This window comes from Halichoerus grypus, chromosome 15 (genome assembly GCF_964656455.1).
Source record: "Halichoerus grypus chromosome 15, mHalGry1.hap1.1, whole genome shotgun sequence".
NCBI lineage: Eukaryota > Metazoa > Chordata > Mammalia > Carnivora > Phocidae > Halichoerus > Halichoerus grypus.
In genome coordinates, this window is record NC_135726.1 from 18,651,547 (window position 1) to 18,677,970 (window position 26,424).

At 39.0% G+C, this 26,424-nt stretch overlaps 1 protein-coding gene and 1 pseudogene across 1 annotated transcript; one reads left to right on the plus strand and one right to left on the minus strand.

Moving 5' to 3' along the window:
• The first annotated feature begins 303 nt into the window (after positions 1 to 303).
• NAE1 (NEDD8 activating enzyme E1 subunit 1) lies at positions 304 to 26,424 on the plus strand. The gene is made up of 20 exons (XM_036115165.2): positions 304 to 445; positions 3,187 to 3,290; positions 3,379 to 3,439; positions 5,059 to 5,089; positions 5,799 to 5,870; positions 6,228 to 6,307; positions 7,571 to 7,680; positions 11,729 to 11,838; positions 12,721 to 12,783; positions 13,183 to 13,246; positions 13,731 to 13,822; positions 16,069 to 16,128; positions 16,216 to 16,349; positions 18,369 to 18,444; positions 18,758 to 18,797; positions 20,459 to 20,545; positions 21,063 to 21,155; positions 23,732 to 23,846; positions 23,932 to 23,981; positions 26,182 to 26,424. The coding sequence occupies exons 1-20, from the start codon at positions 393 to 395 to the stop codon at positions 26,289 to 26,291; spliced, it is 1,605 nt and encodes a 534-aa protein (XP_035971058.2). The 5' UTR covers positions 304 to 392; the 3' UTR covers positions 26,292 to 26,424.
• LOC118550277 (cytochrome c pseudogene) lies at positions 8,419 to 11,568 on the minus strand (annotated as a pseudogene).

Sequence of the window (26,424 nt, forward strand, 5' to 3'; positions counted from 1 at the left end):
CATTTATCCCCCACTGCACAGATGAACAAACAGAGGATTTGAGAGGTAAAGAGCAGATTTCATAAATAGTAAGTGGTTAAAAACCAAATCTGCCGGATTCCAGAGCCCGAGTGCCCCACGATTACCGCACGTACAAAAAGACACAGACTGGCGGACTAGCAGGGATGCAGTATAGGGTAAAGACCCGCCTCTGTCCGGGTTCCGGCTATGGGCTGTGGTCGCGTACTCCCAGGCGGACTGGCGACGCGTGCGCAGTGAGGTGGTGGCGCCCCCTGCGGGCGGCGCGCGGGAGGCAGAGGCGGCGAAGGGGCGCTCACTGCGCCTGCGTGCTGGTGGAGGTGGTGGTGGTGGTGCTCTGCCGGGGCTCGGCTGTTCGCGCGGCGGGTGCGGCCATGGCGCAACCGGGGAAGCTGCTCAAGGAGCAGAAGTACGACCGGCAGCTGAGGTGAGCCAGGACTCACCGAGTCGGGCGGGCCGGCCGGCGGGCTCCTTTGCGTCCCGGCCGGGCCTAATGAGCGGGCGGCGCGGTCGGGCCTCTTCCAGGCCTCCGGCTGGGCCGGGCCAGGCGGTCTTGGGCTTGGGGAGCCGGTTCTCGGGGCTCCCCGGCCTGGGGCCCCGGGGTGACCCTTGAGGGTCGGAACTCTCCTTCTCCGAGGGGTGCGCCCGCCCGCCCGCCACGCGGTGTGCAGTTCGAGGTTCGCCGCCCCAGTGTCGGGCGGGTCACCAGGGCGGCAGCCGGCCCCGCCCCGCTGCGCGCTTACTCCTCATTTAGCAGAATTGGGGGATCGGGTGTACCCCATCCCGGCCGCCCCGAGCAGCGCCGAGTGTTAGGGATTGTCCTGAGCCAGCGCTGTCCAGTAGGAATATAATGCCTGTCCTGTGTGAGCCGCATACGTAATTACACATTTTCTAGTAGCCACATTAAAAAGAAGAAACAGGTGAAATTATTTTTAATACAGTTTCTTTAACCCAGTATATCCAAAATATTACCATTTTAACACTTAATCAATATAAACATTTATTAGGGATTTTTTTTACCTCTTTTTTCATACCGTCTTCGAAATCTGGCATTTTACACTTGTAGGCACATCCCAGTTCCGACCAGCTAGCCTCATTTTTAGTGCTCAGTAGCCAAATGTGGTTAATGGCTACCTTAGTGGACACTGCAGGTCTAAGCCATCAGGCAGGTCCTTGGCTAATTCCTCTGCCTTGCCTTTTCTCCTTACACACCCCATTCCTTATTTATTAAGCATCGTCTATGTGTTAAGGCAGTGGAAGTAACACAAATGCTTGGCCCTCATCCTTTCTGGAAACCGCCCCCCCCCCCAAGCTGGGAGAAGTTACAGTATGTCCCTATATGTCCCCTGGAACTCCCATATGCACCTACAGCTTAGTTCTGTATTAGGGGCTTTAGGCACTTAATTCTGAGAGCAGCATTGAAGGCAGACATTCTCTTGGCTTTATAGATGGGGAAATGGAGTCTTGGAGAAACTTAGATAACTTGTCCAGAGTCTCCCATGTATTTGAGCCAGGATGTAAACATAGGCCCTTCTGGCTTTTTCAGAGCTTGTTCTCAGTCACATCACTCTGCTCCCAAGCTTCTGGGAAAGGAAGCAAGGTGACAGAGCCCTTGTAACCAACTTGTGTTCTTTTGTAAATTCTTAGCATTGCTTGTGTTTTGAATTCAGATATAACCATACAAGAAAGAGCTGAGAAGATATTTTAGGTTACTAAGTAACTGTGACAAAAGAGAATTTTTGCTGAGTCCCATCCAGTTAAGGACCAAATTTTACTTTGCATAGTGAGAATTGGTTACAGGTTTTGGAGTGTCAGAGGGAGGCTGCTAGAAGCAAAGTTGTACAGCCGGGCAGGAGTCAACCAGGCCGTGCTCTCCATAGTTAGGCCAGCATGGGAGCAAAGAGGATTGATTTCTTGTCTGGCCTCTTTCTTGAAACGCCTTACCTAGAGATGCACCAGTATTCTCTTAGGCTCACTATCTGAGTACCCAAGCATCCATCAACCAAATCTATCAGTGTCTTGTGTGTGCCCTACTTTCATAGAAAAAAAACAGATGTTTCCCGTCTGTCTGGTTCTTCTAGGCTATTCCTCCATTCATTTGACAGCTGTTCATTGATCACTTCCTCTGGGCAAGGCAGCGTGCCAGGCATTTGGGGCTCCAGGGGTGCACATAGGGAGTTATCTGGGCCCTCATGGAGTTTAGAGTGGAATGGAGAGAGAAATGTTCCTCAAATAAAAAACCAAATGAAATAGTTACAGTTGTGATATGCTCTGGAGGACATACTGGCTACGCAATAACAGGGCATCTGTTTTCGATCAGGTGACAGGGAAAGCACATTAAAGCCTGTCAGTCCTCCAGACTGTGGCATTTTTCTAATGATTTTCATACTTCCCATACTGACAAGGAAGGATAAAAGGCTTTCTGGGTGAAGGTAACCAGACTGGGCCAGATGCCATGATGCATGTGTGATCATGCACCTTGCCCTGTTAATGATATATATGCCAGTGTGAATCAGGTTATAACGTATGTTTCTGATCCTTATTATATCTTTGTGTTTGATAATGTATGCATTTATTAATCATGCTATTAAAATGAGCATTGGGTTTTATATTTTAAAGCACTCCTATAGAAGTCAACATGAGGCTTTCCAGATGACAATAATTCAGTTTTCTTTCTTTTTTTTTTTTTTTAATAATTCAGTTTTCTTGGTAAAGCTTTTATCACTCTTAGAGATGTCACAGTGATAAATTCTATGTCAACATCTTAAATATACTGGCTCTGTGTAATTTAAGGAGAAATGAAATAGAGGATCAAATGGGTTTTAAGTCTAAGGCAGTTCTTTAATGTTAATGAATATATCTAATATATCTGTTCTGTAAGTTATCTGGCTTGAAAAGAGTAACGGACAAGGAGCTGGAAGACCCAAGTTTTTAGTACTGATTTGACCCCCTTCTAATCATGCAAAGCATCAGCCTGTCTGAATCTTAGGTTACTCAGCTATAGTCCCCGTAACACCTGCTGCTCTTCCTGTCTCATGTGTTTACTATGGTTATCACATCAGCCATTCTGTGCAAGAACACTTTGAAGATCAAAGATCACCATCCAAATAAGAAAGTTGGATTTGTGTGGAAGTTTTAGAAGTGTTGAATTTGTGTCTTGTTTTGTAGGTTGTGGGGTGATCATGGGCAAGAGGCTTTAGAATCTGCTCACGTTTGCCTAATAAATGCAACAGCCACAGGAACCGAAATTCTTAAAAACTTGGTACTACCAGGTAATGTAGTTTTGTGGTAGTAAATTTACTCCATACAGTTTTGAACTAGAAATTATGTGTCCTTGACTGACTCTGTTATGTCTTCCAGGTATTGGTTCATTTACAATTATCGATGGAAATCAGGTCAGCGGAGAAGATGCTGGAAATAAGTATGTTCTATTCTTTTCAAACACATGCATGTTAGGGAAGGCAGTGCACTGTCACGGGAGAGTAAGGCCTAAATCCCAGCTCCACCTCCTCAGCCAAGGTGACTTGACTCTCAGGTGGAAATAATCCCTGTGTTTAGGATTATGGTGAGGATGAAGTAAGTCATTATACGTGTCCAGCAGATAGACCATTAATAAAAGGTACCCATCATTACTGTCTTCATTGTTGTTATTAGTGCAAAGGAGTAGTCCTTATTCCTTGATTTGTGAAATCTAGACAATTCCTAAGTCCTTGCATTGATCCCTAGGGGTTAGTACATAATTTAAAATAATTGTATTTTTGAAAAAAAAAAATTGTATTTTTGGATTACAAGAATAATAAAAATTACCTTTTATTTGTGTTTTATTTGTGTGGGTATATCTCTCTGTATACTCCACTGTCTTTATAAAAATGCTGTTTTAAAGATGGCCTGTATATTATTTTTTAAAGATGATCATAATATAGACTTCCAAAGCATTGCCAGATTTGGATTTCAAGTTCTTTTCCAGACTTGGAGGCTGGAATCTCTCATTGTATTTGTTAGTATATGACAACAATGAGTACATTCAAGAAAAGTCAGAATTTAGTTCATATTGAGCTTTGATATCTTTTCTTTGGGTGGTAGTGTATCTACAACAGCACCCTTTTATTGGTATCTATCTATAAAGAAAAAGTCATATTATCTTTGCTTACTTGGTTGGTAGAGCAGTGTGTGATAAGAATAAGGTTTCTTTTGCTTATGGAGCCACTGATTTTGTGCTACAAAATGGTGCCCAGCCTCAAATCTGGGCCTTGAGACATGACAAGGATATGTGGGAGGAAACCTGAATAAGTCTGTTTTAGTTAACCTGCAAAAGCAAGCAGTTCAATATAGCACTTCTCAAGTGTGGTCTGTGGAACACTGGCTCTATGGAATGTTAATAGCTGCTAAATGGGCAAATGGATTCCATGGTCAAATGAGTTTGGAAATGGGCCAAATGAAGTTAAACATTTCTCTAATAAAAGACCTTAATATCATGTGATATATTTATTATGAATTTCCAAGAGGGAAATATAACATACGGTGTTTCCCAAACTTTGTAAAGCCAGGGAACTTTTATTTATTTATTTATTTATTTAAATTTTTTTTTAAGATTTTATTTATTTGCGAGAGAGAGAATGAGAGACAGAGAGCATGAGAGGGAGGAGGGTCAGAGGGAGAAGCAGACTCCCTGCTGAGCAGGGAGCCTGATGTGGGACTCGATCCCGGGACTCCAGGATCATGACCTGAGCCGAAGACAGTCGCTTAACCAACTGAGCCACCCAGGCGCCCAAGCCAGGGAACTTTTATTCTCTCAGAGCATCTTATGAAATTTGTATTCTGTGGTACACACTTTGGGAACATTGATTTATTAGCCTGGTCTTTGATTACAAGTTTCATCCTGTTATCTTCCTCCAGGAACGCTGTTATTAAATAAATTTAATAATCTATTATTAAAATATAGTTGGTATTTATACTATGAATGAAATATACCTGGTGTTACAAATAACCTTCCCTTTATAGTCAAAGAAGCCCTTAATTTTTTTTTTAATTCTGTTCTAGTTTTTTCCTTCAAAGAAGCAGTATCGGCAAGGTAAACCATCGGTTTATTATAGAATATAGTTGTGTTTGAGCATCTAATGATGCCACTGTATTTTGATTGCTTGGAAAGCTTTGACGTTCAAAGAGCTTTTATTTCTCTGAGAAAAAAGTTAAATTAGCTTTATTTTTTTTAAATCTCGCAAATCTTTATATGCTTGGTAGTTTAAGAACTTAAACGTACTGTCTATGTTTTTATGCTGTATCCTGTATTAAAGCTAAACCTTGAGATTAACATAAGGAGGATGGAATATTCTGGTTAACAAGATTTTTAAGAGTTAGCCAGCATATCTTTTATTTTTGTATGTTCCGTATTAAAATTCTTACAAAGCCATAATAGTCAACTTAATACAGTGTTCTGAATGGAAATGACTGTTTCTTTGACCTCTCTCATACAGGATTATAAATGTGGGAGGTTAGAGTGAGTCTAAACTTGGTCCAGAATATCTCTGCCTGCTACCCAAGGTTTTCTGGTCATTTGCCTGCTCAGAGAAGTTGGGTACAAATAATATAGTCATTTAAGTAGTATTTAAAGAAATATTGTGGTTGAACCTCAGCTTAAATACTATGAAAAGCAGAATTGTCGTATCTATGCATGAAATTTGGGAAGTTTTATAATATGTTTGCTTGATCTGTAAATTGAGTGGTTATATTTTAACCAAATTTTTTCTAATTCAAGTCAAATGCTCTTTTTTTTTTTAAAGAACCGAGCTCAGGCTGCCATGGAATTCTTACAAGAATTAAATAACGATGTCTCCGGGAGTTTTGTGGAAGAGGTATATATGGTGTATATATATATATATATATATATATATGTATGTATATGTGGAAGTGTAATTTTTTAATAATTCAGAGCCCTAAGAATTTGGAATTTTGAGTTTATTTTAGTAATCTCTACGCCCAACATGGGGCTCGAACTGGTGACCCCGAGATCAAGAGTCACCTGTTGTACTGACTGAGCCAGCCAGGTGCCCTAGCATTTAGAATTTTGAATCTTTGTATATTTAAGAGTTGAATTACTTTAACACTGGAGTCTAACATCTTGCCTCATTTGTTCGAAAATAGCTTAACTGTTTCTGCCATGTTTAACATGATTATAAAATTGTTTAATTTTTTTCCTGTGTCCTATTTAGAGTCCAGAAAACCTTCTAGACAATGATCCTTCGTTTTTCTGTAGGTTTACCATTGTGGTTGCAACTCAGCTTCCTGAAAGGTAAATTTTTATGTTAATTCATTTTTATTTTAGTCTCTTATTAGATTTGCATAGTTTTGTTTTCTCTGCAAAGACTATAGTTCTTAAAATTCTTTATTTAAAAAAATTTTTAAATTAATATATTTATTTTAAAGATTTTATTTTATTTATTTATTTTTTTAAAGAGTTTATTTATTTACTTGACAGAGAGAGATAGCGAGAGCAGGAACATAAGCAGGAGGAGTGGGAGTGGGAGAGGGAGAAGCAGGCTTCCCTCCAAGCAGGGAGCCTGATGCGGGGCTCGATCCCAGGACCCTGGGATCATGACCTGAGCCAAAGGCAGACGCTTAACGACTGAGCCACCCAGACACCCCTAAGAATTTTATTTATTTATTTGAGAGAGAGAAAGAGACAGAGACAGAGAGTTTAGAGTTGGGGGGAGGGGCAGAGGGAGAAGCAGACTCGCTGCTGAGCGGGGAGCCTTATGCAGGGCTCAATCCCAGGACCCCAAGATGGTGGCCTGAGCTGAAGGCTGCCGCTTAACTGACTGAGCCATCCGGGCGCCCCTCTTTTTTTTTTTTTTTTTTTTTAAAGACTTATTTATTTGAGAGAGAGAGAGCAGGTGAGGGGGGCAGAGGGAGAGGGAGAGAGAATCTCAAGAAGACTCCCCGCTGAGCACGGAGCCTGGTGTGGGTCTCTATCTCACGACCCTGAGATCGTGATCTGAGCTGAAATCAAGAGTCGGATGCTTAATTGACTGAGCTACCCAGTACCCCTGTAGTTCTTAAAGTTCTTAAACTCCACAGAAACCTTTAATGGAAGTGCTTATAAGTCTCCAACATCAAAAAGATGGGGAAGAGAAAAATACTGAGATGTGAAACTTTTCCTACTATATTTAGAGCAGTTAAATTAAACATTGGTTATTTTTTAGTGAAAAAAAAAAAAACTAGTTAGAATTATAGAGTGTGCTTGGGTGTGTAGATAAGGGTTTTATAAATATTTTCTTCCTTATTATGGAAACGTGTAAGAAGTGTCTTTCAATAACATTCTCCCTAATACAAAAGAGGAGGCTTTCATGTTCCTCTAGTCCGAGAGATACACTTTCTGTGAGGCTGCAGTCTTGTGGAATTGCTTTTCAGTGTATCCACGATCTGCTTGTGTAAATATAATAGATATATCTTTGCATTTATTACTTAGTAAGAAAGTTGCTTTATTTTAGAGTGTTTTCATGTTTGGCCTATATCCATTTGCTTATGTTCTTATTTATTGTGCTTTCCTTTACAGTACATTACTACGTTTAGCAGATGTCCTTTGGAATTCACAAATACCTCTTTTGATCTGTAGGACATATGGACTAGTTGGTTATATGAGGATCATTATAAAAGAACATCCAGGTAAATCTGTTGCACCTATGGGGCTTGCCATTGGTTGCTTTAGCTACATTTTTAGAAACCTGACAATTTAGAAAATCAATTTTGTTTTTTATTTTTATTTATTTATTTATTTTTTAATTTATTTATTCCACAGAGAGAGACAGAGAGAGAGCACAAGCAGGGGGGAGCAGCAGAGGGAGAGGGAGAAGCAGGTTTTCCACTGAGCGGGAATCCTGATGCAGGGCTCGATCCCAGGACCCTGGGATCATGACCTGAGCCGAAGGCAGACACTTAGCCGACTGAGCCATCCAGGTGCCCCATAGAAAGTCAGTATTAAGTTACAAAGTAAATTTTAGGGGCGCCTGGGTGGCTCAGTCGTTAAGTATCTGCCTTCGGCTCAGGTCATGATCCCAGGGTCCTGGGATTGAGCCCCGCATCGGGCTCCCTGCTCAGAGGGAAGCCTGCTTCTCCCTCTCCCACTCCCCCTGCTTGTATTCCCTCTCTTGCTGTGTCTCTCTCTGTCAAATAAATAAATAAAATCTTTTTAAAAATAAATAAATAAATAAATTACAAAGTAAATTTTAACAGCACAACTCTGGTTACAGGTTCAGAGTGGCAATCAGAATCAATAGTCTTTAATCTAATATTTCTTTTACTTAGTGTTATAGAAGGGTACAGAGCAGGAGATACAACAAGTACAGCTTCTTCATCTTATTAGGAGGCCCAGGAGCAAAACAAGTCCCTAGCTTTTTTTGCCTCTTAACCCACGTAGGGCGTGTAGGGCTGCTACAGGTGAGAGCCACGGTATGTGGGTCACAGTGACACATGGACGTCGTACCACCTTTTCTCTATCAATCTTTCATTCCATTGTCATAGAGGCATTAGGCTCCCCCAGTTCAGGTACAGTTCTACACAATAAGCCAGGCATTTACCTAACTACTGCTCCAAGGAAACAGTGTTATAGGAGACTGAAGTCATATATAGGTAAGCCTGCATTAGCTCAAGGATGATATTAGACCTTCACTTACAAATTTAGAAAAAAAAGATTTTATTTATGTATTTGAGAGAGAGAGAGCGAGCACATGCAGGAGGGGCAGAGGGAGAGAGAGAATCTCAAGCAGACTCCACACTTGAGTGGGAGCCCGACGCGAGACTCAGTCTCATGACCCCGAGATCACGACCTGAGCCAGAGCCAAGTGTCGGACACTGAACTGGCTGTGCCACCAGGCGTGCCCCTACTTAGAAATTTTTAAGCTTAAATCATCATCCAGTTTTCTTTTTTTTTTTTTTTTAAAGATTTTATTTATTTATTTGACAGAGAGAGACACAGCGAGAGAAGGAACACAAGCAGGGGGAGTGGAAGAGGGAGAAGCAGGCTTCCCGCAGAGCAGGGAGCCTGATGTGGGGCTCGATCCCAGGACCCTGGGATCATGACCTGAGCCGAAGGCAGACGCTTAACGACTGAGCCACCCAGGCGCCCCTCATCATCCAGTTTTCATTCAGTATTCCTGCATGGCTCTGAGCCAGGGAACTCTGCTGGTGTAGTGATAGCCATTGGTGTTGGTAGTATCACGGGGGAGTAGTATCTGCCTGGGCAGTTAGGGGGTGGCTTCTGGGCATAAGCTCTCGGCAGGTGGTAGTAGGCCCTTTAAGAGTTGTAAGTGGGAGAGTAACAGGGAGAAAATTTTATTTCAAATGTGTACCCTGAAGTGGGGTGGAGAATGAATGGGTTTGAAGGAGCAAAGATTGGAGGCAGGGGTTGCTGTTAGGAAATTTCCAGTGGCGTAACTAGGTGAGAGAGACAGAGACCGAGCCCCTGACCTAAAGCAGATATTACAAGGATAGGGAAGAGGTGGTAAATAATAATGAGGGTTAACGTTGCTGGCTGTGTGCCTGCCGTAATGTGGATTATTTCATGTAATCTTTCCAAAATCCTTACAAGGTAGATACTGTTATGTCTACTTTTTGCAGATGAGGATGCTGAGGCACAGAGAGATTAAGTTATTTGCCTAAAGTCACACAGCTAGCAAGTGACAGAACTAGGCCTAGCTCTAAACACTCACCGAAATTACACATTCCTGTACTCCCCCCATATGGAGAACTGTGATATTAGGCTGTGTGATGACTGATGTTGGGCCAAGGAAGAAAGAAATCAAGGATAGGGACACCTGGCTGGCTCAGTCAGAAGAGCATGCAACTCTTGATCTTGGAGTTGTAAGTTCGAGCCCCACTTTGGGTGCAGAGATTACTTAAAAATAAAATCTTAAAAAAAAAAAAAAAGTCAAGGATAACCATCAGGTTTCTAGGGAAGAGGTCTAGGTAGATGGTGATGATGTCTATTGAAGACCACAGGAGGGGAAAGGTAGATTGTTAAGTACTATCTGAACACATTTTATCAATTTTGATCTTTTAAAATTATAATAGCAAGAAAATTCAGCTCTAGAGGAATTTTGAGTTTACTCTTATTAAAACTATATAAATTTATCTCAATCATGAACAGAAAAGGGGTGCCTGGCGGGCTCAGTTGGTGGAGCATGTGACTCTTGATCTTGGGATTGTGAGTTCAAGCCCCACATAGGGCGTGGAGCTTACTTTAAAAAATTAAAAAATAAAATCAGTTCCTTGGGAAAAAAAAAAAAAGGAACAGAAAAAAACCTGTAGGTCCTATGCCCATTTAGAAATTATAGATTTCTTTTTTTTCATGATCTGTGATTTTGTTTTTAATTATCTTAAGCCTTATCACATAATTTACAAACTTGTGCTGATGATATATCTTTTCATTTTTCACCCTTCTAACGAGTTGGCAAAAGCACCATTACCAATCATACATATATGGTAATTCCACAGTTGTGTCTTTGAATAGCTGTTTAGAAGACAATCCTGAATTATAACTTACTCTGACTTAGTGAAGAATCCACAAGCCAAATCTGCTGCTGTATCTTGTCACACAGAATTTTAAAAGCATGTGACCTTACAGATCATCTATAAAATGTGAGAAGTGTTAAATATTCTTTATTTAATATTGTACATAAACCACACTAAAATGCCTTTCATTAAGCAAAAGGCAACATTTTAGATGCAGGGAATTTTAACCGCATTGGCATAGTTAAGACCAAAAAGATAAAGTGGACACTGCCAGCTTATCTTCAGCCCTTGCCTTTAACAGGCTAACAAACACAACTTGAAACACAGCTGAGTCTTGCTGTTCTGAGACAGTGAAGGGATTTCCTCAGTATTTACATATATATTAATATAACCAGTTATATCAGTCTAAATATAAAACTAACCTATAAGTTTAGAGATGGCATTTACCATCTCTGTGAAAAGCTGACCATTACTAATCAATTGTAATCGAATCTCTGGAAGGGGAAAACAGTGACAGCACTTGCTGAACCAGAATTACTATCAAAGTTCAAAAAGCTGATCCTATTCATTTAACCACGAGCCCATCTTATTTAAGTCAGGACTGTCCAAAAGAAATACTCTATCAGCCATTCATGATCCGAATTCTGGTGTATGAGATCAATTTAAATATGGTACACATAAGAAAAAGTCATGAGACATTTTTGTTCTGTAATAAGGCAGTGGCCAACTATTACTCCTTAGTAGCCCTTTTTGAGATAAGCTGTCAAGTCTGCTTTCTCTTGTCTTAATGCCAGCGAAGATCATTTTTGTTCCATGGATGTACTTCTTGGGATTCTCCAAATACTCCATCAATGTCTCCTCTCCCCAGGCGATGTCTTTGTTCTTGTTGTTATCCGTGTAAGAAAATCCAGGGGACTGACATGTCTTTCGACCAAATAAACCATGAAGATTTGGGCCAATCTTGTGCTTGCCTCCCTTTTCCACGGTATGGCACTGGGCACACTTCTGAACAAAAATCTTCTTGCCCTTCTCAACATCACCCATTTTTAAGTCGCTCTTTTGTCACGTGCAAAACGAATCTGCCTGCTTGCAAGCCGGATGTCCCACTCTCTCAGAAATTATAGATTTCTTAAGTCCCTATAATGTAGTGTATTCCAGAAGTATCACTAAAGAAGTCTATGTTTTGGGATTATTTGTTTCACAGTAATAGAATCTCATCCAGATAATGCATTAGAGGATCTACGACTGGATAAGCCATTTCCTGAACTGAGAGAACATTTTCAGTCTTATGATTTGGATCATATGGAAAAAAAGGTTGGTAGTATGTATGACCTTCCATTTACAGATAGATTAAAAGATTTTTTTTTTAACCTAAGGTTTTTGAATTACACCATAGTGAGAAAATATTATAAACATCCATATTCTTGTCATCCAGATTACATAGTAACAACATTGTACTTAATTTGTTTGAAATAAATTTGTTTTCCACCAAAATTTGGAAAGCTTTTTTTTTTGAAGAGAAGTTCATTAACTGAACATATCTGTGTGATCAACACCCACGTCAAGAAATTGGATAATAACATCCCAGCAGCCTTCTTCATGACCCTTTTGTAAACAATTAGATGTACTTTTTAAAATAGTGTGAATTTGGGGTGGGTGTTTGTTGAAATTAATTCCTCTTGAAAGTTATTTTTAGTGTTTGAAGAGTTACTTTTAGTGTTTGAAGAGTTACCAAAGCAACTCCGTATTTCATTATAGAAATAATGATATTTATAATAGACTATGTAACTTAGGGAGTATGTGGTTTTTTTCCTACCCATGTATTAATTAAAATGCAGGTATTTGACCAGAAAACAGAGTTTTCTCAGTCTAGGATTGGTATCTGAAATCAAGAGATTTGAGCTTTCTCTTCAGGTGGCAATCTCTGAGACTCTTTTCTTGATGGTAAAATGGGGACAATCTTAGTACAAACCTGCCATATTAGGACTAAATTGGATATTGCTTCTAAAAAAAGTTTGTAAAACCATTTTCATTAACGCGGTTCATTTCCCTCCATTCACTATACTACATATAGTGGGAGATGATCATAATTACTGTGGGATTTGTTGAAAATGAGATGATGTGATAAAGAATAAATGTAAACTAATTAATGTTAACTAATACTGACATTTTCTTTGATTTTTCTTTCGTTTTTAGGACCATAGCCATACTCCATGGATTGTGATCATAGCTAAATATTTAGCACAGTGGTATAGTGAAGTACGTCCTTTTTTAAAAACACAAATTCCATATATGACTGTATTTTCAATTTATTATAAAGGATTTCATTGGAGGAAAGTGGGAGATTAATTCTTTTCTTTATGTGGTTATAGAGGAGGTGGGTGCTTTTCTGTTTAAATCTGGCAGTTCCTCTTTTGATACTGATATTTTTATTAACAAAATGAAATATCAGTAAATGTCATTCTGAAACTGGCAGTGGGGAATGAACGTAGAGAAATGGCTCACGGTTTTTGTTTTCTTTCAAGTCAGTCTCTGATTTCACTGAGGTATTTGCTGATGAAATCTCACGTGGATGGGAGAATGGGGGAAACTTGGGACTCTCAGTTTCCATGTTTTGATTTTTTATAACTAGAATTTAAAAATTTCTAACCAATTTAGACAAATGGACGAATACCTAAAACGTATAAAGAAAAAGAAGACTTCAGAGATTTGATTAGACAAGGTAATATGATGGGATACAATTGAATGTTGTATAAAGTTTGAAAAGCAAATTGCTTGAAGCTGTTTGTTGGGTTTCTGTCAGCTGCTTTGTCAGACAGTGCCATCATGAGCTTGTATTTTATTTTTTCTCGGGAGGTTTAGGAGCCACTCATCATATAGTTTTTTAAATAACTAATGATAGTTTCCTCATCTGTGAATGAGGAACTGCGTGCTGCTGATAACTACCTCGTGGGTTGTTGTGAGGATTCATTCATACAATAAAATGTGAAGTACACTTAGTAGTGTCTGATACAAAGTAAAAGCTTAACAAAGGTTAGCTGCTAATATTAATAAAAAAATGACTAATGATAAGCCTGTTTCTTCTTAAGTTTCAGTATCCAATCCTCCCTTTTAAGATCTGATGAGGTTATTTCCATAATGTTAGGGAGAGCAAAGGGGTGAGAAGAAAAGGGCTATTTTTTGCTAACCAATTTCTATTTTACTAGGAATTCTAAAGAATGAAAACGGGGCTCCGGAAGATGAAGAGAATTTTGAAGAAGCTATTAAAAATGTGAACACAGCACTAAATACAACTCAGGTATTAAAAGTGTTGCTGAGGAATTCATACAAGAAAGGTGTTTTCTGAAGTCCTCATGTGAAATAGTTGATTTTATATATATATATTTTTTTAAAAACCATTTCTTTATTTATTTTAGAGAAAGAGTAAGAGAGAGGACATGTGTGCATGTGTGCATGATTTGGCGGGGGCAGAGGGAGAAGGAGAGAATCCCAAGCAGACTCCCAGCTGAGTGCAGAGCCAGATGCTGGGCTCCATCCCACCACCCTGAGATCATGACCTAAGCTGAAATCACAAGTCAGGGGCTTAATTGACTGAGCCACCAGGTGCCCTTATTTTAGATTTAAGTTAATATTTCCTAAATTGTAAAGTTGTTAGAAATTAATATCTATAATATGGATTGAATCTTGTTTTAATAAGACTGTATTGTCCTTGTTAAAATGGTTATCGGTGCTTCAGTATATACTAGTGATACAGTGATTTATATACATTATTTGAAGTACATGATTTGTGAATAGTAACAGTTTGGGTGTAGGAAATATATAATGAAGGTGATATTTTGCTGGCCCAAAATAGTGTTGCCTGAAAGTGAAATCTTACCCTGCGTCTGCTTTTGACAGTAGTTGTTTGGATATAATGGAAGACGTTCTTAATGACATTGTAAAACATTATTTGGAGGATAACTCTGTTTAGATGCCCTTTGTTCTGTTGTTAAGGTCTTGCCAGTGAGGTTTTTGGGAAATTTGGAATAACACAACTGGTATTTTAAGTTAAGAATTTTCTTATAATTTAAAATGGCAAAAAATGCTGTCTTTCACGTTAGGAAAGCACTTAAGCTGTCATTACAAACTTTTTGGAGACAATGAGGTAATATTGCTGAGTAATTAAAGTGTGTGCTTTATCAATCAGTTTTCTGGGGTGATGATAATTTTCTTTGTCTTAATTGAGGTGATGGTTAAAAGGACATGCAGAGTAATCAAAATGCATCAAACTGTACGTTTAAGATTCATTTCACTGAATGTAAAATTTACCCCAATTAAAAAAAACCCAAGGTTCTCATAGTTAGGTTCTGTATGGTGAACCAAGCAGACAGATAAATGCACTAGGTGCTATGAACAAAATTTGAACAGAACAGAGGGGTAGAACATGATGAGGATGAGGAGTTCTAGGATCGGGAGGGGGCCATTCAAGCATTTTGAGCAGGGAGTGGAGTGACGTGATTTATATTTCTAAAAAATCATTCTGGTTCTTGTGAGAAGAATAGACTGTAGGGGACTGGGAGCAGAAACAGAGAGACCAGTTAGGAAGTTACCAATAAGAAATTTCTTTTTTGGGCGCCTGGGTGGCTCAGTTGGTTGGACGGCTGCCTTCGGCTCAGGTCATGATGCTGGAGTCCCGGGATCAAGTCCCGCGTCAGGCTCCCTGCTCGGCGGGGAGTCTGCTTCTCCCTCTACCCTTCCCCCCTCTCATGCTCTCTCTCTCTAATAAATAAATAAATAAATCTTAAAAAAAAAAAAATTTCTTTTTTCCACACAGCTGTAGAATCAAAGCCTATAATTTCAATAGTTGTTATTAATGTATGATGATTTTTGCCAGCATTAAAAGTACTTAATTTAACTATCTAGTTTTTGCCAGAGTTGTTGTCTCTTCCAGTAGTTCCTGATTTAGGGTGTAAGGGTTTCACATTTTTGACAAGCTGGAAACACATGGACTACAAATCTAGCTTGCTAGTAATGTCTGAAATCTTTGTTATATCTTCAGATGTAACTATATCAAAAGATTTACTTTGGCTCCCTTTTTAATCCATGTATGATGGAAGAGAACTGGTCAGTCTTTAATGCTGACACCAGTGGGCAGGAGGGGACTTCCTTCCATTCTCTCTTTCCTCATCAAATCTCTGTCTGGTACTAATTCTCAATGAAAGTCTAATAAGCATGGTGGCGGCCGGGTGGGTCAGTCAAATAAGCATTTACCTTCGGCTCAGGTCATGACCCCAGAGTCCTGGGATTGAGCCCTGAGTGGGGCTCCCTGCTCAACAGGGAGTCTGCTTCTCCCTCTTTCCCCCTCATCACTTGTGTGCACGCGTGCTCCCACTCTCTCTCTCTCTTTCTCTCAAATAAATAAAATCTTTACAAAAAAAGTCTAAGCACATCAGAAGTTTGTATTTGATTACAATGTAGGAATTAAAAGAATTTGTTTGGGGAAAGAGTGGAAATACAGATGGGCACATTCTTAGTATAAGTAAATGTTTTGTGTTCCTTTGTTAGATCCCAAGCAGTATTGAAGATATATTTAATGATGATCACTGCATAAATATCACCAAACAGGTAACAACCAAAAGTAAATAGTGCCATCTTAACCTTTGGGTCAAATTCAGATGCCATTTAATACTAATTTTTTTCTTCCTCTTTTAGACTCCATCATTTTGGATTTTAGCTCGTGCCTTAAAGGAATTTGTGGCCAAAGAGGGTCAGGGAAATTTACCTGTTCGAGGCACAATTCCTGATATGATCGCAGATTCAAGCAAATATATAAAGCTGCAAAATGTGTAAGTCACTGTTTTCAAACTATGTTACCAATAAATTAACCTGTTTATAGTACAGATGAACATATTTTACCACTCTATCAGAAATCAAATGCAAGTCTGTTACAGTTTTTATTTTTTTTTTATTTTTTATTTATTTATTTATTTATTTTAAAGATTTTATTTATTTATTTGACAGAGAGAGACACAGTGAGAGAGGGAACACAAGCAGGGGGAGTGGGAGAGGGAGAAGCAGGCTTCCCGCTGAGCAGGGAGCCCGATGCGGGGCTCGATCCCAGGACCCTGGGACCATGACCTGAGCCGAAGGCAGACGCTTAACGACTGAGCCACCCAGGCGCCCCTCTGTTACAGTTTTTAAAAATAAGCTAAAAAAACTTAGGGGCAGACTTTTTAAAATAGATTTTATTTTTTAGAATAGTTTTAGGTTTATAGCAAAATTGAGCAGAAAGTACAGAGAGTTCCCATCTACTGACTAGGGGGCAGATTTTTTCTTTCATCTTTCATGATAAAAACCTAATATTTGAGCATTTAACTCTGTGCTATGAACTGCTCTATGTATTAACTAATTTAATGTTTACAACAACCCCATGAGAGAGATACTATTATTGTCCCAGTTTTACAGATGAGGAAACTGAAACATAGAAAAGGTAATTTATTCAGAGTCAGATAGCTGGGAAATAGAGTCAGGATTTGAACCCATGAAACCCAACTCTATACTCTTTTTTTTTTTTTTTTTTTTTTTAAGATTTATTGTTTTTAGGGAGAGAGAGAGAGAGAGTGAGCACGGAGGGTAGGGGTAGAGGGTGAGGAAGAGAGAGAACCTGAAACAGACTCCCTGCTGAGCACAGAGGCTGAGGTAGGGCTCAACGCAGGGCTTGATCCCATGACCCTGAGATCATGATTTGAGCTGAAACCAAGAAGAGTCAGACGCCCTCCAGCTCTATACTCTTAACTATGGCCCTATAGGAACTTTTATCTGTAACTTAAAACTTCGAAATCTTTAGTTTGATGAATATTTTATCATAATGTTTCATAATTTAAAGAGTTTGTGACTGTAGATGGACACCAGCTCTCTAGGTGTCACTAGCCTGAACCCAGATAGACTGTCATAAGTATGGATCTCAGTGGATATTACCCTTATGTAGTTTAGGCATGTTGCTGATGAATCCAGGGCCACTGGCTTGGGTTCCTCAAGGACCAAATGATGTCACACAGAAGATCTCTGTTCTCTAGACATTGTATTTTTCACCTCAGCCACTGTCTAACACACCTTTGTTGTCCTAGCCTAAAAGTTCAATTATTTAAAACTTGGGGAAAGTCAGCTGAGGGTAGACGGAAGTATGACCTCACAATCAAGGTAGTCAGCTTAACACTGATCATCTTCAGAGAATGAAAGTGTAAATAGACCTTATAGGTTTTACATGAATTTGTTGTTTCTACATGAATTTTTTTCTTTCTAAAGATTTTATTTATTTATTTGAAATAGAGCGTGCGCACAAGCAGGGGAAGCAGCAGAGGGAGAGGGAGAAGTATGCTCCCCACTGAGCAGGGAGCCTGATATGGGGCTTGATCCCAGGACCCTGGGATCATGACCTGAGCCGAAGGCAGACGACGCTTAACCGACTGAGCCACCCAGGCGTCCCTGGAGATAGACAGTTTTGAAGTATTTGACTTTCCTTGGATTTAACTTCAAGGAGATAAATCATGTTCTTCAGTAACATATGTAGTCAGGTCCTCCCAGAAGCATGGATCGTGGATCCCTCTAGGAGGGTAGTTTTTAAATTGCTGTTAATTATAGAGGGAGCTCAGGCATTAGTAGATTCCAAGAGTCCATCACCAACACTGGGGAGATTCCCAGCCACTAACAGCTGCTGCTGCTAGCATTTCCATGGCATTTTTACATTTGTATATTACCAGACCAGTATTTTTTCATGAAAAGGAAAGAAATTTGCTTCATGGTGATATTTAAATTTTGCTAACTTTAAAAATTGTTGAAAACAGCTATTTGTTGTTCTTTTCCAGTTACCGTGAAAAAGCAAAGAAAGATGCTGCTGCTGTGGGTAATCATGTTGCCAAATTGTTGCAGTCTATCGGCCAGGTAAGCTGCTGAGCCGAGTGTACTGTGCCTTTCATGGACAGTAGGGCTCCATTTGGCCTGATTGCATAACTCCAGTGGCCAAAAAGGTTTAGAGATAGAGGGTGTGGCCTGGTTCTAGGCTTCTTTAGAGGGAGGGATCTCTTACTTACCTGGCTAATGAGAAAGGCCTTCACTAAGGAAACAAGGTGTTTTTACAGTGCTCTTCCAGCGCTTGGGGAAAGCGTCTCCATCTCCCAGTGATTGGCTTTGTGCTGCAGTCTGTGTTCATCTCCTCTTTTATACTGGAGCAAAACCTGCATTTCTGTCTTTACAGGCACCAGAGTCCATTTCAGAGAAAGAATTAAAATTACTCTGTAAGTCCCCTTGAATTAATTTCTTTACTTTGCTTGATCAAAATGTTTTCAGGAATTTTAAATGGCTAACATTAAAAATTTTCCATGGTCTCAGTGGTATAGATAAGAATTACTAAGAGTTGGTGTTTTTTTCCCCTCATAATAAAAGGAGAGGGTGTTTTAAGACGGTTAGTGATAGAGCTTATCTGTCTATGGCAGTGCTGAAAAGACATGAAGGTCAGTTGAAAATTGTCATTAAGGGTGCCTGGGTGGCTCAGTTGGTTAAGCGACTGCCTTCGGCTCAGGTCATGATTCCGGAGTCCTGGGATCGAGTCCCGCATCAGGCTCCCAGCTCACCGGGGAGCCTGCTTCTCCCTCTGACCCTCTCCCCTCTCATGCTGTTTCTCTCTCTCTCTCTCGAATAAATAAATGGAATCTTAAAAAAAAAAAAAAGAAAAAAAAAGAAAATTGTCATTAATACAGAATTATTTTCAGCTTATTACTTTTAAATAGTTTGGGAAAGTTTTATGTGAAGACTTTGGATGTGAAATCTTGAGTCACATGTACATTGACAATATTGGTTTAAATACTCACTTTGATCTGTGTTAAATGACTGATGGAATTAAGAATTTTGCCATCCAGTTTCAGAGTGGGTTGGCTCTTGGGAACTTGATAACTCCTTAGGAGGCCCAGAGCATTTTCTTTTATTTAAGAATTAGTTTAAGAGGGGTGTCTGAGTGGCTCAGTTGGTTAAGCATCTGCCTTTGCTCCAGGTCGTGATCCTGGGGTCCTGGGATTAGGCCCTGTGTCCATCGGGCTCCCTGCTTAATGGGGAGTCTGCTTCTCCCTCTCCCTCTGTGCTCTGTCTCAAATAAAGAAATAAAATCTAAAAAAAAAAAAAATTAGTTTAAGAATAATAAAATTTGTTTTACACGCTGTCTGAGAATTTTTCCCTGTAGCTACTGCCCTAAGCTTCTGCAAAAGTCTATATTTTATACATTCCCCAGCTTTAAAATGTATTTATCCATGTTCTTCCTTTAATGACTCTTCCATAGTGCTTGTTGAGGCTTAGTTTTAATGTTTTGTTTTACTACCGATCTTGCACCTTGTTTTTGAATTTGTGTTTGCTCTACTAGCTCATATGATACCAGATTAGAAGCTGGATGTTGGGTACTTGAAAGTTAATTCTCTTCTCTCTACTTTGGGGTATGTTTGAAAATTTCCATAATACAAAGGGTTTTTTTTAAGAGAGTTTTACATATATAAAACGCACAATATATATAATGCTCTCCTTTAGGACTACTTATCTGTAATAATGATAAAAATGACTATTCACTGAGTCCTATCAGGTATTGTGGGAGGTATGCACTTGATACACTTGCACATTTGATCCACAGAACAGCTTTCAAAGGTAATATCCCCATTTTACAAATGAAAGCAAGCTCAGAGAGGTGCCATCACCTACTTACTCAGTGCTGAGCTAGTTGTACTGCCAAGGATATGAATTGCAGATGATTTGTGTTCTAGTGCCTTCTCTGCTAACCATGAGAGCCAAAGAGGCATTCTTCACATTTCCATGTCTGTAAAGAGTATATACAAAATTTCCTGTTCTTAGAGTGACTTGTGATTTGGAATATTCACATCTCAACCGTTTACTTCCATAATGTCTTTCCTATATTCAGGCACCAATTCTGCATTTCTTCGAGTGGTAAGATGTCGATCCTTAGCTGAAGAATATGGCTTGGATACAATTAACAAGGAGGAAATAAGTAAGTATAATAATCCTTTGATGCTAGGTTATTAGTTTTAATTAATTTTAGAGGTATAAATAAATATTTTGTGTTTAATAGTAGTGAGTATATGATGATAATTTATAGGATAATGTAAATATTGTACTGTAAATTTTATTCTATAAACCAAGAAGTAGTCATACTTCCAAATAGTCATAACTGCAAAATAAAAACTTAATATATACATGAAATCATCTTTAGGTTACTGAGTAAGTTATGTGATATGAAGAAGAGCTAAAGTCAGAACGTTACTACGTTATTAGAGATTATGTGACTAGCTAATGGTCCTTAAGAACATTGGGTTTCATCTTAACATATCTCCCTCTCCCTTTATTTTACTATTATTTATCATTTTCTATTTTATTGTCACAAAATATTTAAATTTTGTGATAGAATTGCCGTGTATCCTGAAACTGGAGTATATAGTAAATTCAGTTCTACATTGTTTTTATGTAATGAATTATCCAAATTACACTGAATTGTTTCTCCCTTTCAGTTTCCAGCATGGACAATCCAGATAATGAGATAGTATTATATTTAATGTTACGGGCTGTTGATAGGTTTCATAAACAACATGGTCGATATCCAGGTAAGACTAGCAATCTCATTATCATATACAATAAAGTCTTGAATAAATACTTAAATTGAATTAAATCTTGAAGTTTCTTGGGTGTTCTTGGGGTGTTTACAGTAGTGGTGCTTGAATTTTACATTGTAAACAGTTTATACCTACTTCATCTCAGGGAGGAAATACCATTTGTTTTTTAAGTGTAAGTATTTGCAAATAATGTTTGATTCTAAACTGTTACAGGAGAATGTTGGTTGAATGCCTATAGAATAAAACTTTTTCTTTTTTTGAGGAGTTGGTGGGGAGGGGCAAAGGGAAAGAGAAAGAGAGAATCTTAAGCAGGCTCCACGCCCAGCAAAGAGCCCTACTCGGGGCTCAGTCTCACAACCCTGAGATCATGACCTGAGCTGAAATCAAGAGTCGGACACTTAACCGACTGAGCCACCTGGGTGCCCCTAGAATAAAATGTTTTTTTCCTGTCAGTTTCCATAGTTTACTTCTAAGACTCATACTGAGTTTAATTTAGTGGAACAGGAAAGCCATAAGAAGTATGCCTAGTGACTTGAATTCCAAACTCTGAAGGTGTAGGGATTTCTTTGCTCAGAATCTATTTTTTGTTGTCTGTAAATGTAGTTAATTGGAGAATTGGTATAATCTCAAAAGATCTTCAGTTGCCCAGAATATTTTTATTAAGATGATAATTTTAATTGTGCAGTATTACTACATAGCAGCACATTCTAGAAGTATCATAAAACCTGTTGCCCCAACTGATGTAGTATGCCCACTGAGTTACAGTCTTAACGAGCAAGCTTACCAGCAGAAAGAAAAGGAATAAACACCAAATATGTATTACTTTATGTGTATTGTTTGATAGCTTGTATTTTTGGTTTATTGCATAACAAACCATCCCAAACCTTACTAGTTTAAAACAGTAAATTATTATCTTGTAATTTGCGGATTGGCTGGGCTCAGGCAGTTATCACTCTCGGAGTTGCATGACGCCTGGGGCTGGGGTCATCTGAAGGCTTGACTGTGGTAGACATCCAAGAAGACATTTTCACTCATGTGACTGGCACTTTAGTTGGAACAGCTGGAACTGCTTGAGGGCATCTCTCTCCATGGCTAACTGGGGCTTCCTTTTAGCATTGTATTCCTAGGGCAGACTTCTTACATGGTGGCTGGCTTTCCCAAAGTTAACATTCCAAAAGACCCAGGTGGAACATACAAGGCTTTTTATGAATTAGCCTCAGAAGTCACACAACATCACTTACATCATGTTCTATTGGCTTCACAGAGCCAGCTTAGATTAAGAGTGGGAGGGGACTTCGTGAGGGCACAAAGGAGTATTCATTGGGGAGCCATCTTGGGAGACTAGCTACCACAGAGAGCACAGGCTTTGGAGTTGAACCTAGGTTCAGATCTAAGCTCTGTCACTTACTATCTCTTGATCTTGGGTGGGTCACTATTTCCAAGTCTCAGTTTTCTCATCTATGGAATGGCGATAATAGTGTCTACTCTTGGATTGTAAGGGTTACGTACGTGATGTATGAAAATCACTTAACACACTGCATGGCACCTTGTAAGTATTCAGTAAAGACTTGGTATTATTATTATGAGGAAGAGTAGTGATGGTTTTTAAACTAGAAGGGCTAAAAAATATTATTTGTTTTAGTAATTCTTGAATATTACAGCAATTGTATTTTTCCTTCCAGTAGTAATAATAATAGCTTTGCCTTTGGAGACATAGTATAATCATTAAGAACTGCCCAGGCCCATATCCCAGTTTTGCTACTTAGGAGCTAAGTAACTCAGGCAAATAACTTAATCTGTCTGCCTCAGTTTTCTCACCTATAAATGGGGATAATAATAGTACCTACTTCATAGGGTTTTTGTGAGGATTAAATCAATTAATATATATGGTACTTAGAACACTGTCCAGCATTTATTAATGTTCAATAAATGTTACCTATTATAGCTTTATGCCTTCAGTGTCATTTAGTCTTCTGGAAATGGATAATAAACACCATAATTTTTTTAAGCACCGTAATTTTTTTTTAGGGCGGGAGGGGCAGAGGGAGAGGGAAAGAGAATCTTAAGCAGGCTCCATGCCCATCGCAGAGCCTGATGTGGAGCTTGATCTCAAGACCAAGACCTTGACCTGAGATCATGACCTGAGCCAAAATCAAGAGTTGGACGGTTAACGACTGAGCTACCAAGGCACCCTGAGCACCATAATTTTTATTCAGAGTATAAATGGAACATTACTTTCTTATTCATTTAATTCTTCTGTCAGATAATTATTGAGCACCAACTATGTGTCAGATACTTTTCTAGATACTGGGTATAGAACAGTAAACAAAGCAGACTTACCAAACTTGAAATTTTAATAGGTTTCAGATGGTTTCTTTGATTGTTACAGCTTTGTGATAGTTGTAAATATTGGTCTCGTACTTACCCTTATTTTTGTTCTTACTTCAGTTTCATTCCTTACTATTTTGACTAGAACACCTAAAACTGGATTTAGAAAAGTAGATAGCCATTGGTTTAGAATTTCATTATTCATTTTAATGAAAATTAACTTACATATGTATTTTTAGGGGTATCTAACTACCAAGTTGAAGAAGATATAGGAAAGCTGAAGTCTTGTCTCACTGGCTTCCTTCAGGAAAATGGATTATCTGTAATGGTGAAAGATGACTATGTCCATGAATTGTGAGTATTTTTTAGGGCATGGGAAAGATAATACCTGTCTTGTCATAAGGCTAATCTAAGTTCACGTCTCCATCTCTTTCTGTAGTTGCCGATACGGAGCTGCTGAGCCACACACCATTGCTGCGTTCTTAGGGGGTGAGTTCCATAGATGAGAAGACTGGCATCTGTGGTAACACAATACAGTTAAGAAGTTTTGTTTTCTGAGCTGTTTTAACTAGGGGAGTCAGTGAGGCAGAATATTGTGTTATTTAGATTATTTCACTGGTCTCTGCTTTTCATCTCCCACTACTGTCCATCTTAAAGTGAAGTGTCATTGATCTTCCTAAAGCATAGCTCTGATCATGTCTCTCACTTAACTAACCCTCTGCCCTGGCAGTAACACATACACACTACAATGATCTTCAGAAAACAAGTCCAGAGTCCTTGATTTGACATTAAAAACACACTGTGTTCTGGTTCCATTCAGCCTTTCTGGCCTTGGTTTTTTCAAGTTATTTCCTTTTCCTGGAGACATGCCCTATGATTTCCTGCTCCTACAATCCTTAACCCTCAGGGCCCATTTGCCTTAAATCTCCCTATTTCTTGCATGTCTAAAATCTACCTGTTCTTCAAGGCCCAAATGAAAGTTAGCATCTCTTTCATAAAAACTCCCTGGAGGCTAGAAGTCCAAGGTCAGGGCCAGGGCAGTTGGTTTCTGGTGAGGCCTGTTTGTGGCTTGTAGGTGGCTACCATCTTGCTGCGTGCTATTATATAACCTTGTCTTTGTTCAGGGAGGACAGATGGGACACAAGCTCTCTGATGTCTTATGTGGGCACTAAACCCATCATGAGGGCCCTACCCCATGACCTATTTACCTCCCAAAGACCCCCATACCATCTTCATCTCCAAATACTATCACATTAGGTATTAAGGATTTAACATGAATTTTGAGGACATTTAGCCCATAACGTGTTCTATATTCTGCACAACATGGTTATGTTCCACTTCTTTCAGGTCATTGTTAAAATGTTATCTTCCCTTTGTTAAAATGTTATATGAGGCCATTCCTGACTCCCCAGTTTAAAACTGAGTCACTCCTCTTGCACTCATATATATCCCCCTTTCTTGCTTTTTCTCCTTAGCACTTAGAGTCATTTGACTTACTGTAAATTTTACTTATTTGTAAATTATCTCTCCCTTTCTACTAAAAAGTAAGATCCATGAGGGCAAGGATTTGTGACTTTTGTTCTTTATCCCTAGTGCCTAGAAGAGTTTCTGGTACATAATAGAGTCTCATATTTTATTGAATCAATGAATGTTTGTGAAAGATGAAGCTTCAGGGGTGCCTGGGTGGCTCAGTCGGTTAGGCGACTGCCTTCAGCTCGGGTCATGATCCCAGGGTCCTGGGATCGAGCCCCGCGTCGGGCTCCCTGCTCAGCGGGGAGCCTGCTTCTCCCTCTCCCACTCCCCCTGCTTGTGTTCCCTCTCTCGCTGTCTCTCTCTCTCTTTCTGTCCATTAAAGAAAGAAAAAAAAAAAGGTGAAGCTTCATATTATAATAGATGAAGAATTTTTTTTCTCTGTAGTTTTGTTTTTTCTATTGTTTGCTTTGATTAGTTACTCAAAACTTCTTACTGTATAAGACTGTTACTGAGTATAGCAGCCTGGCGGTATTTAATATAGATTGTTTCCAAATTACAAATGTATTTAGAACAAATACACCTTTATTCCATTTTATAAAAGTAAAGTAGGCACAGGGTAAATGTAACATAAGGATCATCATCGAGAATTTTTTCTATTTGTATTTTTTATTTATTTTTATTTTTTATTTTTTTTTAAAGATTTATTTGACAGAGAGAGACACAGCGAGAGAGGGAACACAAGCAGGGGGAGTGGGAGAGGGAGAAGCAGACTCCCCGCCAAGCAGGGAGCCCGATGCGGACTCGATCCCAGCACTCTGGGATCATGACCTGAGCCGAAGGCAGACACTTAACAACTGAGCCACCCAGGCGCCCCTATTTGTATTTTTTAAAAAGCACTATCAACCATACTACTGTTTTGACTTGACTTAAAATATCGTCAGCATTCAAAACCACCATAATACTTCATTCTTTTAAATTGTGGCATAATATCCCAAAGTGTGAATGTATAGGACAAAATTTGTTCCTGTAATAATATAGTTATAAAAAAATTGCAGTCCTTGATTTTGATGTGCTTCAGTAAGCTATGCCTGTTTTGGCTTATTTTTAAACACTTTTGCTTTTGGAAATGAAAGGTTTTCTTTACAGAATTGGATATATTTATATAACCTGAAATTTACCTTTTTCAAAGATTTGCTTTTCTCCTTTTTCCTTGCAGGAGCTGCTGCTCAGGAGGTTATCAAAATAATCACCAAACAATTTGTAATTTTTAATAATACTTACATTTATAGTGGCATGTCACAAACTTCAGCAACTTTCCAGTTGTAGAATAAGCATCCTATGTAGTGTGTTAATGATTTAAACTGTAATTGCTTTCAGGTTGTGCTCTAGTTTGTAAAATTCTAGGAAGGGAGAACTGTTAAATTGTTTCCTTAATAAACATTTTTCTCATTTGTAATAA